The 16,290-nt window shown below is 40.1% G+C and overlaps 2 protein-coding genes across 2 annotated transcripts in view; one reads left to right on the top strand and one right to left on the bottom strand.

Moving 5' to 3' along the window:
• Positions 1-16,290, top strand: part of LOC121410712 (putative aldolase class 2 protein PA3430) — a 31,283-nt gene that overhangs the window by 3,522 nt on the left and 11,471 nt on the right.
• On the bottom strand, positions 8,270-14,002 carry LOC121410713. The gene is made up of 2 exons (XM_041602968.1): positions 13,491-14,002; positions 8,270-8,895 (listed from the first exon to the last, which is right to left on the bottom strand). Exons 1-2 carry the CDS (start codon positions 13,651-13,653, stop codon positions 8,348-8,350), a joined length of 711 nt encoding a protein of 236 aa, XP_041458902.1. The 5' UTR covers positions 13,654-14,002; the 3' UTR covers positions 8,270-8,347.

The following is a 16,290-nucleotide window of genomic DNA, read 5'->3' as shown; positions in this document are numbered from 1 at the left end:
AGGAAAGATTTCTGCCCCTGTTCATCTCAGATATTCACGATATGTTTTGATCCAGATCTTGATTCATAATCAATAGAACAAGGAAAATGAATATAATCAAGACGGTGGTCTCGGTGGATTAACTTTTGCTATTCAAAAATCTAAACAAATCCTGATTTAACTCTGCGTTTCTGAGTGTCAACATCAACCATTTTGAACTCTACATGACCTGGTCTGTTACCGTAGAACTTGGATATCTCGCTACTATACTTAATATTGTTATACACTCTAAAAATTGGAATGTTAAATCAACATAAGAAAGGTTGGAGGAGTGACAACCTTTACCAAATGTTACATCCAACCTTGTATAAAGCTGAATCCAACATTTTAAGTGTTGGGTAGAACCATTTAAAGTGGTAAATGCAACATTTAGAAAATGTTGTCACTCATCCAACCTTTCAGATGTTAATTTAACATTTCTTGTTTTTAGAGTGTAGTGTTACTTTTATTATTAATATTATTTGTTGTCTTTTTTCCTTTTAATTTTTTTTTTCATTTTCTTTTTTCGTCTCATTTTTTTTCTCTCATACCCTTATCTTTAGATTATTTGTATTTGATATTCGTTCTTCACTTATCGAATAGTGTGTAAGTTTGTAAGTTGTATTTTTGTTTATTATGGATAACGTGACATATACTTGTAAATACCACTGTGCTTCTTGCAAAAAAAACTGATAAGAAAAATCAGAAAGGACTCAAATGTACCATGTGTAACCAATGGCTGCATATAATTTGCGCAGGAGTGTGATAACATGTCAGAATGTTTTGTTAATTGGCATTGCAACATTTGCATTTTCAAGGAAATGCCGTTTCATAACTTTTTGGTTGAAGATGAAGGAGAGCCACGACTTACGGTCAAAGATCAGTCAAGTCATGTAAAATCTAATTTTCAAAATAATCTTATGTACAATGAATTGGAGAGAAATCAGGGCCTTAAAATTGCCCAGCTGAATGTTAATAGTATTCTTAAGCACACTGATGAGGTGAGGTCATTCGTTAAATGTAATAATAATTATTTGCTCGCTTTAAACGAGACCAAAGTTGATAATTCTATTTTTTATGACGAAATTAAGATCGATAATTTCTCCCTTGTACGGAGGGATAGAAATTGACACGGGGGTGGAGTGGCGATCTACATTCACGCATCTCTTCAATATGAAGAACTAAGTCATGACTCTGAATGAATTAGAAATTGTCTCTGTAAAACTTTATCTAAAACATTCAAAACCAATTGTTTTCTCAACCTGGTATAGACCACCATCGTCAAATATTGAAGTACTAAATCTCTATTGAGCATTTTACAAAATACATAGACGGGCTAAGCCTTGACGTAATTTTAGTCGGTAACATAATTTGTGATTTACTGTCACGAACATTATTAAGTATGAGTAAACAATATCAAGAAATCAATGATAGGTATGGCTTATTTCAAGTAAACAAAACAATACCAACCAGAGTAACTCATGTTTCCGCTACTTTAGTTGATCACATGATTACTAACTGCCCTGATAAGATAAAAAATCACGGTGTTCTACACAACGGAATGAGCGACCATTCTATTAGTTTCTTAGTATGTAATTCTGGAGTGAAAACATCCCCCAGATTAATATCATATAGGAATTGTAAAGATCTTAATCCAGAATTGTTCAAGGACGACATCCGTGCCCAAGAATGGTCGAAACTCAGTGAATGTAAGACAATAGACGAAGCCGTCAACTGATGGCAGAACCTATATTTGTAGGAGAATTAGAGATAGAGAGTCACCCTGGATGAAGTCCTATATCTACAAACTAATGAAATAACGTGACAAAATAAAAAAAGAAAGCTTGTAAACTTAGAGATGATAATCTTATGCGCGAATATAGAAAATTGCGTAATAAAGTAACTTCCGAAATTGCAAAAGCAGAAAAGAAATACTACTCGAATAAACTGTCGGAATGTAATAATACAAAATATACTTGGAAAACTTTGAAATCAATTATAACAAATAAATAGTGTGATTCAAGGGTCACTCTCGGTTCTAATAATGCTTTAAAAGCTGCAAACAATTTCAATAATTTTTTTTCTAATGTCGAAAGCGATCTTGCTAATATATTACCAAACATTCCCAAGACCTGCAGAATACCACGAATACTGCAAAAGGCTCGTTTTGCTTTTCCCCTGTAAAAGAAACTGATGTACTCGATATCATACGAAATTTAAGAAACACAAAACCAGTGGGACTGGACGGCATTTCTGTATTCGTTTTGAAATTATGTGCTTACGAAATAATACCCAGTATCACCTATTTGATAAACTTCTCGTTGAAAGCAGGAAAATTTCCCAAACAATGGAAGATTGCAAAAATCATCCCAATTCATAAAAATGGAGATAAAACAATTACATCAAATTTTAGATCCATCTCCCTCTTTCCTTGTCAAAAATTTTAGAACGTGTAGTTCAGAGGTAGGTCCTCTCGTACTTACATATCCACAATATCCTCTCGCCGGCACAATCCGGTTTCTGGGCAAGACATTCAACGATCGCAACATTGATCAAGGTAACTGATGACTGGTACCATGCAATTGATAAGAAGGAGTATATACCGGTGCGGTGTTTGTCGATCTCAAAAAGGCCTTCGACACCGTAGACTGGGGAATTCTTTTAACGAAGCTTACTAATATTGGGATACAGCTAGGTATATACTCCATTGCTATTGATGGAAAGTTACTTGACCGACAGAATTTGTAGGACGCTTGTCAACTCTGAGCTTTCTGCAGAATCTAACATTACCTGCGGAGTCCCGCAAGGTTCACTGCTAGGACCACTATTTTTCATCATGTACATAAATGATCTCATGGACTGTGTGAAATTATGTCAGGTTTAATTGTACGCCGATGACAAGGTTCTTTACTCTTCTCACCCATCGATCCAAAATGTAGAGTCAGCTCTTAACTCCAACCTCGAGAATGTTCATAAGCAGGTTGTATAATAACAAACTGAGTGTCAATTGTAACAAAACAGAATGCATCCTACTCGGAAGTAAACATAATATGCTTGCTAAACACAATGTCTTGAATGTAACATTATACAACTCCTGTATAAACCAAGTGCGTGAATTTAAGCGCATACATTCGTAATTCCGAAGGTTCGGTTATTCCGAAGGTTCGTATTTCCGAAGGTTCGTCAATCCGAAGGTTCGTAATTCCGAAGGTTCGTCAATCCGAAAACGAAATAAGGTTCGTAATTCCGAAGGTTCGTTAATCCGAAAACGAAATAAGGTTCGTAATTCCGAAGGTTCGTTAATCCGAAAAAGAAATGAGGTTCGTAATTCCGAAGGTTCGTCAATCCGAAAACGAAATAAGGTTCGTAATTCCGAAGGTTCGTTAATCCGAAAACGAAATAAGGTTCGTTAATCCGAAAATTAAATAAGGTTCGTATTTCCGAAAATGAGAATAATTCATTTTGGTAACAAAAACGATGTTGTCGTTACAAGATTACACGATATTATGCAATGATAGTAATAACGATCGATGATACATGCGTGTGTTGTGGCCAAAAGCATGTATATCATTAAAAATATAGGCGCCCTGATCAAGCATAGGCCGATTTCGATTTTATCTGAGCAATTGCTGCCTAAGCAAATGGTTTAAAGATGCAGGGATCAAGTGTGTTGGTCGCGTGCGAGTAACCTCTAGATAATAGGATTTGTATTGGAGGGGATGTCATTTTTAATAACAGCTTCTGCTGGTAATAAAAATAATACTAATAATGATCCTTGTGAGATGTTGAAAGCGCGAATCGCAAGCTCAAACTAGTAGACATTTCAAGACGTGAATTGAGCATTCGGAGCATTTTTTGTAATCGTGAGAAAGATGTGTATCTTTCTAAAGAATTAATGCGAGGGCGAGCTGTATACTGACCTGGGGCCCGTTGCATAAATTGCTTTTACAGGAGTTTTTGCCCTGTGCTAAAGTAAATGGCGGAAATCAGACTAACCTTAGTTGTCAGTTTTTACCAGTTTTCTAAGGTAAAAAGTTTTATGCAACAGGCTTCAGAAAGTAATTTTTTAAGGACTGCATTTAGTGACTCATGAATAGAGTATATATCTCACGAACTAAATAATGAGAGCGCGAACCGCAAGCTTAAAATTTGTGATATTCCAACCTGAAAACTGGACATTTTATACTTTTTTTTATTTGTAACCAGGAATAGAATGAGTTCCTCAATAAACAATACTTGATGCGAGCGAGAAACGTGAGCCAAACTTTTCCGATTTTCCAAACCTGAAAACTGGACATTCTAAGCATTCTTGTAAAAAAAATAATAATAATAGCTGGGAGAACAGTTTTCAGAACTGAAGTGGCTTCCCTGGGTAAATAATATCTATATCAATTATCATTCTAGACCTGCATGAAATTTCCAAAAGTTTGAGCACGTGATTCGCTCGCAACATCTCACAAGGATGCCCTTTTAACAGTACTTGACCAAAAAGGCGAATTTTACATAATTTCAGATTGGATTTTTTTCCCCCAAACCGCTTGCTCGCTACGCTCCCAGAAATGAAACGTAAATATATAACTCTAGTGATCACTTAAAAAATTGTGCTCAATTTAATTACTACAAAACACACAACCTCTTTACACAGATGATAATCTCATGGTGAAAATATCCGCTTGCACCAAATTGCCCCTATTGGCCTTTTTTTTTTCTTTGCGCCCCCCCCCCCCCGAAAAAATAAAATACGTTCCGCCGCCATTGGTTGAAAAACGCATCGTCTTCATGGCAAACTGCAAAAAGTTCTTAAAATGTCCCCTTTAGATCAGGTCAGAGCTTATATATTTAAAATTTCTGTTCGCGCTTCTTGCTCGCAGTTATTATCTAAATTTAGTTACATAGGCATCTCGTTTTGAAGATCACAAACATATTGCCCATCAAAAAAAATATATAGCTCGCGCTTGCATTATTTAAAAAGGGTTTATCATGTTATTATTCACGGCTAACAAAACAACAAGAACAAGTGAATTGCGATTTGTCGTGGCTTTAATGAAAATAGAGATGAATGTGCATCTTTACCAATTCTGCTTTTTGTGTACAGTGTATGAATATCATCACATATACATATACCGATAATGTCTGTAACCAACCGATACCCTTGTTTAATAAGCTCCTCGGAGAGGGGTTAAACCCCCGGCTAGAAGGCCCCCCTCGTAAGTTCTTCAATGTTTAAAATTCATGGCTGTTTTCCCACTGGTTCCCTGCTAGCCGGACCGGAATCCCAGCACAGCTATTAATTATGAGCTATCGGTGGATTACAGATGACATAAATATAGCATATAGAGATATATGAATGCCCATGACTATAGACCAGCCTGCCCGCCTTTAAGATCAGGTCAGGCTAAGATTAAACTTTAAGCATGACACAATTATTTCAGTTTAACAGCGTTCTCAAACATTTGTATGTACAAATAGGTCCCCCTCACCTAGGTAACGAGTGGGGACCTGCAACTTACATAATAACATAACATAATTGATTAAAATCCACATGCCTGCCCTGGCATGGAAAGGAAAAAAGGAGGTACTTTAATAATGCGCCTCTTACTGAAATCATGCCCCCAGAACTTCAACTGCTTGTTTTTCAACAACACACAAGGCGTCAACACTCCTCCCAAAAACGAGTAAGGGCGAAAACCCGCCTGCCCACTGGCCAAAATAGGACAGGAGGATAAAATTCCCTTACGGCCCACTTATGCACGACGATCGTTGTTAGGATTGGTGTGCGACCAGGTCAAACACCCTCGAATTTGGATTCGTGTTACGCTCTTCTATCAGCCTAGGCTCTGCCTAGATTCTGAAATTAACCATGAAAAGTATACCATCACCCTCCAACTGCTTCATACACCATTCATTATAGAGTATCATATAGATTCAACAAATACAACTTCCCTGGAAAATATAAATGCAAAAGTACTTGTACCCCCCCCCCCCCCCCTAATCACACTTTGCCAAGATCAACTACTGCTGGTATTCAAGCCAACTATAGGTATCCAATTTTCATCCCACTGAAAATATTGAGCCCCTTAAAGGAACTTTAATAAAGGAAATTGAATTCAGAAAGAAATTTGTTTCACCAAACGAAATTCACTAATATGGCCATACTCTGGCAAAGGGAAGCAAGGTACGAAAGTATCACTCGTTGTAAATGACCAATGCGTGTTCGTCATTAACATATACATCAATGCAATTAAACTAAATAATATTTTCTTCAATATCTTTCCCCAAAACGATCATTTCTTCACAATTTCTGCCTGAACGGGCAGCACACAACAGATATTTAAAAACCATAACTCAAATCTGACTGATGCGTGAGCTGCTTCCTATACCAAAGGTGGGCAGTATTAATAATAAATACACCATGACAAAATTACCATACAAATTCACATAAGTATATCAACATACTACGCCTAAAGACCTGAACATTCGGCTGAACTTGAAGAAGCCTAAAAATTGGGACAATACTTCCGTCTAATTCCTAAGGAGTCCGATGCAGACCCGAGAAATAACTTTATCTGAAATGAAGCCTATGCAATCTTATCAAACATTTCTTCATATATAATGCTCATGGTAGAGGAAAATAAAACATACATAGAAATTATGAATTCATAAACATTTCTTCTCAAATGACCTGAGAAAATTATAATTTCAATCCCCAGATTTTTTCTATAACCATCCATAACTTGGATTTTTATGACAACTCACATGAACGTTTGAGGCATAACCTGCTTCATAGTAATTTCGAATTGACTTCTTCCTTGCAAACAAAAACTAAATAAACAAAATAACATTAAGAATGCACAAGGACAATAAATACACAACCATATCCATAATATGCAAGAATCCCCCCACGATATATATGTCAACATCCCCCTTAATTATAACTAGAGGATGGTAATGGGGAGGAGGTGGGAATTTTGTAAGCACGCTTTACACATGCACCGTCATCTCTCTTCATTGAAAGCCAAAACGAAAATGAAGCATTCCCCGCACTTTTATCCGCGCATAGCTCAACCGCGGCAAATGTCTGGCATTGTGCCCAAATTCTTTGGCGCGGGCGCCAAAAAGCGCTGCCCCGCCCTTTACGGGTCGGGTCACGAGCCCTTTCTCGGGCAACCACGCCCCCTTTCAAAATCAAAACAAACTAAAATGTGTATTTTGCTAGCCCGCTAATAAATCATTTTAAATCGTCAAGCCGTCTTTAAAATCCATTATTCACGGCTAACAAAACAACAAGAACAAGTGAATTGCGATTTGTCGTGGCTTTAATGAAAATAGAGATGAATGTGCATCTTTACCAATTCTGCTTTTTGTGTACAGTGTATGAATATCATCACATATACATATACCGATAATGTCTGTAACCAACCGATACCCTTGTTTAATAAGCTCCTCGGAGAGGGGTTAAACCCCCGGCTAGAAGGCCCCCCTCGTAAGTTCTTCAATGTTTAAAATTCATGGCTGTTTTCCCACTGGTTCCCTGCTAGCCGGACCGGAATCCCAGCACAGCTATTAATTATGAGCTATCGGTGGATTACAGATGACATAAATATAGCATATAGAGATATATGAATGCCCATGACTATAGACCAGCCTGCCCGCCTTTAAGATCAGGTCAGGCTAAGATTAAACTTTAAGCATGACACAATTATTTCAGTTTAACAGCGTTCTCAAACATTTGTATGTACAAATAGGTCCCCCTCACCTAGGTAACGAGTGGGGACCTGCAACTTACATAATAACATAACATAATTGATTAAAATCCACATGCCTACCCTGGCATGACCAGAAATACCCAATTATTCTTGGAAAATACGTGTTTCAGGTGGCCTAATTGCCAAATTACCGCCAAACGAGAATATATAATTTATTTATATATGATCGACCGCCAACAAACACGTCAAAATTTTACTCGTATCTACCAAGATATTCAATAAATCTTAGCAACCATTACAGGATCATTCTACTAGTATTCACCAACGTTATCATCCTTAGTGCTTTTACCAGGGGGGGGGGGGGTACCAGGGAACATTGCTCATTCCTCCATTACAATGTATATCTAGGTTATCCATAACTGACCCCAACATGATTTAATGCATGCATACATTGAACGTAAATGCATGAGCAGCTAAATAACAACAAATGATACATTATGAAAGCATAGACACACTGGTGAAACCGGCTCCAGACCAGCCAAAACCCTTATTCATACTATCGGATCGGACGGTCTGGAGTCGGTCACGCCGGAGCGACTAAGGTAAAATGTATAAATACATACTCAACGAAGATATGAAAGACCAACTTTTAACTCACTGATAAATCTGTCCAACCCTTCATCGGCCAGATGTAGGCCATCAGTTCTATACAGCGAAATGTCATTATGGGATATTGATGGATGCGGTATGGCTTTACCATGAAATCTTGCAGCTAAAGCCTTGGCGTACCTATTGGCCGCCCTTCTCTTTAAGTCCAATTTACCTTGATCTCCTGTACAGCCAGCGGGGTACCAAACCCTCTCCAAAATGTCCGACCACACTATTTGAAATTTGTCCTTATTGGCGTCAAAAAGTCTATACGTCAAACTAGCCAGCTTCTTCTTGGACAGTGCCTCAATGTCATTCGTTCCTACATGCAATACTACTACTGAAGGCTTTGGTTCACTCCGACCCATCTTATCTAACCAATCGCTTACCCCTTCAATTCGTAGCCCCCTTTTCCCCAACCAGCGGACCGACGTTCCAAGTCCAAGGTCAGCCTCGCCGGTGTTCTTCGCCCTGCGATGTGCCCAAAACACTATCGAGTCCCCTATGATCCACACCACAGGTCCTGTAATAGAAAACAAGAAAAGAGGGCTGGGCAGAATTTTGAAGTATGAAAATTTCCCCCTGAAAGGTCTGCTACCCTTCACCACCCCTTCATCACGGGGTTTTCCCCTCCAAGATACAATGTATGTAATCACATTTTTGACCCCTCCCCTTAATCCTGAAAGCATTGATATTAAACACGTCATTATACCGTTGTAACATTCTCTCTAAAAAGCAGAATGCTCGTAATTGTGTGATATCATTAAACCCGCACTTACTCATTCAATATTAAGCCCAGAGTTATTTTGATGATACATGTATATTGATATCAACATGTACAGGGGGGGGGGGGGGGGTCGTTATGATCAATCTGATGTTCCAAACACCTTCCAATCAATATAGTACTATCCCTTTCTTCCTTTTGTATAATGTAATAATGTATAATGTATAAACACATTCCAACCAATATATAATAATGTATAATGTATAATGTCTGAGCACATTCCAATCAATTTATAATAATGTATAATGTATAATGTAAAATGTATAAGGTATAATGTATAATGTAAAATGTATAAGGTATAATGTATAATGTATAACGTATAAACACATTCCCATCAATATAGTACCATCTCTTTCTTCATTTTGTATAAAGAATGTAATAAAGTATAATGTATAATGTATAATATATGATGCATAATGTATAATGTATAATGTATACTGTAACAAGGGCTCCTTTGTAAACAAGCCTCTTGGCACTGAACATACCACCCTGCTTCTGAATAGGGCTGAATAAAATAAAACAATACCATGTAAGCAGATATATTGAGAATTATACACCCAAATATCCAACAACCCATCGGCCACGGCTTTGATTAAAGCACATGTCCTCGTGTAAAGTAAACGCGTTGTGACATTATTGGAAGATAACTTACACCTGATTTTGGTCAAAATGTCAAATAACCTAAAATCATCATTTCATATATATTTTCGTTCTTTTTTTTTTTTTTTTTTTTTTTTTTTTTTTATTTTTTTACTTAACCATGTCGAGTCTTATATATCTCCGATGTGCACTCGAAACCCAACGCCCCATGCGTTGGATTTCCTCATCCGAGCAACCGGCCATGGCAGCGGTCGTAGCCGCCCCAATACGAAAGGAATGCGATGAAAACATTGCCGCCGGCATATCCCCGTATGTCAAACATCGTTTTATCATGTTTCCAAATTCACGCCTAGTTAGCGGGAGAGCACCATATGAACAAAAGAAGGCTCCACCATTCTTTGGGCGGATTTCTAAATAACGAATAACCGCCATCACAGGGCAGCTAACTGTCCCCAACTCTGGTATCGAAATGGTGCACCCATTTCCCCGCTGGTCAGTCTTTGACTTCCTTAGGAATAATTCCACCCTGCGATGCGGTGCATCGCCAGTGACCCTAACATCTGTGTGCTGCAGAATAGACTCACATCTATGCCTGGACTCTACTGTCAACTCACTAACTCTCAACAAACCATAAAATGCCACTGAAAAAGCAGCAGAGTACATCAAAACATCGTAATGACTACCACAAACATGCCTCAAGTAGGCGAGCATTCTATTTAACACAGACAATGTGATTGGATGCCTAGCATCTCTTCTCAAAGTACTTCGCCTACACCCTTCAATTAACCTTGTAATCACAAAACTCTTGGTCACATCCTTTAGCCCAGATGAACTCATATAAAATGCCAACCCAGATATGTATGTTTGAATAGTAGACCCTGCATATCCCATAAAGGATAAATAAGAAATGAACTGCGCCACCCATTCTACATTAGGGGGTAGCTGGGGGTCGTATCCGTACACTTTACAAAATTTCACGTATGCCCCCAAGGCAATAGAGTAAGTTGTGTGTGTTCGAGCTGCCCTAGAAGCCATCAGCAGTCGACTTCTCTCGATAGCCAGCTCTTCCAAAGACGGACTGGAACCTCCACGCCCTCCCGGGCGGCCCCCGGTGCTAACGCATGGAACCTCGGCATCTGAAATCGAGATAGTGCATCAGCTATACCATTATCACATCCATGTACATGCCTAGCCCTCAACACTATATTATTGCTTAAACATATAATCACCACCTTCCTCACCAAAACCATAATATCAGGGCATAGCGCCGACTGCTTGTTAAGTACTGCCACCACGGCCTGATTATCACAATTAAACAATATATTCTTGTCCTTTAGCTCCATGCCCCAAATCTCCAAGCCTACCCAAATAGGGAATAGCTCTAAAAAAGCTATAGACCTCCTACCGGCCTGGAAATCAGCAGGCCACCTGGATTGAGCCCACCTGCCTCCAAAGAAAATTCCAAAACCAATGCCAGCCGCCGCATCAGTGAAAAACTGAATTTCCTCGCTTCCAAACCAGCCTGGAGCCCGGAAGAAAACTTGACCATTAAAATGTGCCAAGAACTCCAACCAAACCCGCAAGTCAGCCTTAGCCCCTCTCGTCAACCTAACCATGTGAAAAGGACGCTTAACGCTCTTAGTTAAGTCAATGAGCCGTCTCATGAATGCTCGCCCTGGAGCAATTGCCTTACATACAAAGTTTAGACTACCTACAATCGACTGAATGTCTCTTAGGGAAATTTTTTGTTTCTGTACCGCCCAATTTAATTTCCCTACTAATTTCTCAATTTTGTCCTCCGGTACCCGAACCTGCTGAGAAACGCTATCTATTACCAGCCCAAGATATGACAACTGTGTGGTCGGGCCTTCCGTTTTTTCTCGCGCTATGGGCACCCCAAATCGTTCGCAAATTGCTTCAAAACAATGCATTGCCCGCCTGCAATCCTCCGAGGCAGGGCCGCCTGCAAAAAAGAAATCATCCAAATAATGGACAATATTTTGCGACTTCGCAACTTTTCTCGCGCAAAACTCTAAAAAAGTACTAAAACATTCAAAAGTGGAACAAGAAACTGCGCAGCCCATCGGCAAACAACGATCAAAATAGTAACGACCATCTATATACATCCCAAGCAACTCAAAATCTTTTGGGTGAACAGGCAAGAGCCTGAAAGCTGACTTAATGTCAGTCTTTCCCATAAGGGCACCCCGCCCCAATTGCGTCACAATATCTACCGCCGAATCAAAGGACGAATATGTTACTGTACACTGCCCCTCCGGTATGCCATCATTAACTGAATTTCCCCTGGGTGCCGATAAATGTTGAATCATACGGAACTCCCCTGGGGCCTTTTTGGGCACCAACCCCACTGGTGAACACCTCATATTCTCGAAGGGAGGAACAACAAAAGGCCCAACTATCCTACCTAAGTCTATTTCATCCCTCAATTTCTTTTTCAACGTATCCATGTGTTCGAATGCTGATTTCAGGTTTTTAACAACCAATGGGACCCTGTCCCCTTCAAAATGTAATGAAAAACCAAACTTAAAACCATTATACAAGCACTGAGCATGCTCCTGATTAGGATAAGTAGCTAACATGGGCACCAAACGTGCTAACTTAATAGGGGTCGGAGCAATAGACGACACCGCACTAGCCGTAGACCTATTTACTGCCAGCGGGACTGGAACCGGCCCGCCCTTGGCTACACTGCTTAGCCCCATGACCTGTCGCCTGGCAGCGGGAACACTTGTGCTCATAGATGCAAGCTTTGCCTCGCATGCACTTGCCTCTATTAAAGGCAAAGCACACGCCTCGGCTGGGTGTGCCATTGGCTCCGGGTCCCTTTCCTCCGAAGGGAAAAGATTTTCTCGCGCCGTACTCCCCTCTGTAGAACTGATGGCGAGGGGCATGGGGTAAATTGTGGCGCTGCCGCGGACCATTAGAGGCCACCAGCATCAACCACAACTCGGCGTCGACGCTCGCCCAGGATCGCCCGGGTAAACGCGCCTGCTTGCTCCTAAACTGAGTGTCATAGTCACGCCAGCCATAACCTGCAAACGCACGGGCTGCATGCCTTATCAAATCCATATATTTCATGAGCTCCCTGCTCCTTTCAATGTGCTTCTCAGCGTAAATTGAGGCAAATACTAGAAACACCGAAGTCCACTGCTCTACCGACATGATTTTCTTAGCCTTTGATTGAGGTTGAAGTTGCAAACCAAGACCAGATCCCGATTGACACAAACTCAAAGTGGTGTCACCTACACTCAAGGCCCCAAACTCATCACGTGCATTATTATGCTTAAGGAGCACTCCCAAATCTATATATTCACTTGCCCAAATTTTTTCCTTCAGTGAGATAGCCACTTCCACACCTAGTGGGTCGCATGCGCTAATAAATGGTTCCGGTGCCCCCAACACGGCAGAAAGCCTAGGCGCCTGGGGCTCAGATCTCTCAACACCGACCTCCACTAGATCTAGGCCTAGATCTTCGGCTACCCCTGCCGACCGCGCCGGCACTGAAACTGCTGGCTGAGCCTGCCCCGAGCTACCGGTATCCGACTCCTGAGCTACTATCTCATGCCAAGCAATAGATCTGCCCACGGGCGCCTGGCCTTCCCGCCCCACTAGATCTAGATCTAGCTCTGCCATTTTATCACCAACTTTAGACCTAGGCCTACCACTTTTTTCATCAACATCGACAACTTGAGACTGAGAGGGATTTAACTCACCGCTCCTTCCTGGCCCGTTGTTGCCGCCTCCCAGCCCCAGATCCACACTTGCGGGGGTTGACGTCGCCCGTGGACCTCTCGGCCGACCCGGCCTCCTCTTCGGTGTGTCATCTCCCTTCCTCGCACCTGCGGTCGTTATTTTCTTGGCCTTAACCTTTGGCATGATCAACTCGCGAAACTAGAGTTAGACTCGAAGCTCCGTCACTCAGCCCAAGTCCAATGAATCCTGGATGCAATCACCTCCAAAGTTCAATCAAGCGAACCGCCAAGAAAAAATTCAATCCTGAAGTTGCAAACTGAATCTTTTAGGTCCACAAATCGGCACAGCTAACTTAGTCTTAGTTCTACGGCAACAATTCCTGAGGCTGAAGTCTGAAGACAGTAAAAAACTGAAATCAGCGTCTGTATAATCCAATAAAAGTATGAATCCTTTGTGTAGATATCCGGTATAGGTAGCTAGACAAATGTCGAAATATCTGCCACCTAGGCCTAGTTGCCAGTGCCGAAAGAAAATTTTCAAAAAATTTTGTAAGCACGCTTTACACATGCACCGTCATCTCTCTTCATTGAAAGCCAAAACGAAAATGAAGCATTCCCCGCACTTTTATCCGCGCATAGCTCAACCGCGGCAAATGTCTGGCATTGTGCCCAAATTCTTTGGCGCGGGCGCCAAAAAGCGCTGCCCCGCCCTTTACGGGTCGGGTCACGAGCCCTTTCTCGGGCAACCACGCCCCCTTTCAAAATCAAAACAAACTAAAATGTGTATTTTGCTAGCCCGCTAATAAATCATTTTAAATCGTCAAGCCGTCTTTAAAATCCATTACATATTTACTTTATTTTATAAGTATAAAGCTAATTGACTGTTAGGACTACCCTTTCAAAGAAACAAAAAAAAACAACTTTAAGCTGCCGATCGAGGAAAATAGGACAGAAAAAAATATTGCCCCCCTATTTGACGAAAGTTGGATCCGCCGGGAGGGAGGCAGGGGGCACTTGCACCCCCAAAATTAAATAAAAAACAGGGAAATTAATATTTTCCAAAATGGGAAAGTTCCTTTTTCAAAAATAAATATGCCGTTTTTTATGTTTTTTCGAAATGAAATACTCTTTTTAAAGTATACAAGTTAAGTTAAGTTTTCAGGCTGGAATATTGCAAATTTTCAGCTTGCGCTTCGCACTCTCATATTTGATTGGTGAAATATGCATCCTAAAGAGGTCACTAAATGCTTTCTTTAACAGGTTCCTTTTCTGGTCAGTATGTTTAAGCTCGCGTTTTGCGCTCGTGTTAATTCTTTTGTTAGATGCACATCTTTTTAATGACAGCAGAAATCTGCTCGAATTTAAAAAAACTTATTTTAATTTTTTATTTAAATACCCTAAAGTTTTAGCTTGTGATTCACGCTCGCAACACCTCGCAATAATGCCATTTTAAGAATAATTGACCACAAAAAACGTTTTACAACTTCACCTTTGAATTTGTTTTACCAAGCCGCTCGCTCATTATACTCTCTCCCGAAAAATAAAGCCTAATTATACATTTTGCCATAATAAGAAGTCACTTCAAAAAAGTTTTTCTCTACTTAATCACTATCAAACACAATGATTTCAAGCAGATGATAATCTTAAGGTGAAAATATCACCAAAGTGCCCATTTTGACGTATGAGTTTCTTTTTTGGCTTTACCCCCAACGAAAATTCGTTCAGCCGCCCTTGCCTTCCCATCCTCATAATAATTGAACGGCAACAGTGCCCCCGCCCCCCTCCCCTTGCCTCTGCTTTCACGGTTTTCATTTTTCGGATTAACGAACCTTATTTTGTTTTCGGATTAGCGAACCTTATTTCGTTTTCGGATTAACGAACCTTATTTTGTTTTCGGATTAACGAACCTTATTTCGTTTTCGGATTAACGAACCTTCGGAAAAACGAACCTTATTTCGTTTTCGGATCAACGAACCTTCGGAACAACGAACCTTATTTCGTTTTCGGATCAACGAACCTTCGGAACAACGAACCTTATTTCGTTTTCGGATTAACGAACCTTCGGAACAACGAACCTTATTTCGTTTTCGGATTAACGAACCTTCGGAACAACGAACCTTATTTTGTTTTCGGATTATCGAACCTTCGGAATAACGAACCGTCGGAATTACGCCACAAATGTTCGGATTAACGAACCCTTTTTCGTTTTCGGATTAACGAACATCGAGGTATAGGCAATTTACGTGTTTCGGAATTACGAACCTTCGGAATAAAGAACCTTCGGAATTACGAAGCTTCGGAATTACGAAGTGTAACCGAATTTAAGTACTTAGGACTGATTTGTGATGAAACTTTGACCTGGAATAAACATATCGAAAAACTAATCCAGAAAGTAAGTAAGATGGTTGTTTTTTTTAGGACGATTAAGACGCTCGTTGTATGAATTAGTTGTAAACTCCATTTATTAGTCTCTTATACTCCCATACTTTGATTTTGGTGACGTAAAATACAGCTCAGCATGTAATAAATATATCGACCAAATTCAAAAGGTAGAGAACAGAGCAGCTCGTATCATATTAAGAGTAAAACCAGAGTCACACATATCTGTCGCTGAGCTGCATAATTCTCTGGGCTGGCAATTTCTTAACAAAAGGAGTAATCAGCATTTAAATGCACGAACTTACTCCTCAGTATTTGCGTAATGAATTCAAGGTCGCACCTCAATATTACTCTTCTCGCTATTGGGAAAAACTACTCTTACCTAAACCACGGACAGAATTCCTTAAGAAATCCTTTAATATAGAGGTGCCAAGGTATATAA

The sequence above is a fragment of the Lytechinus variegatus genome, chromosome 3 (assembly GCF_018143015.1).
Source record: "Lytechinus variegatus isolate NC3 chromosome 3, Lvar_3.0, whole genome shotgun sequence".
NCBI classification, from domain to species: domain Eukaryota; kingdom Metazoa; phylum Echinodermata; class Echinoidea; order Temnopleuroida; family Toxopneustidae; genus Lytechinus; species Lytechinus variegatus.
The sequence above is the reverse complement of the archived record's forward strand: the minus strand, read 5'-3'. Positions and strand labels throughout refer to the sequence as shown.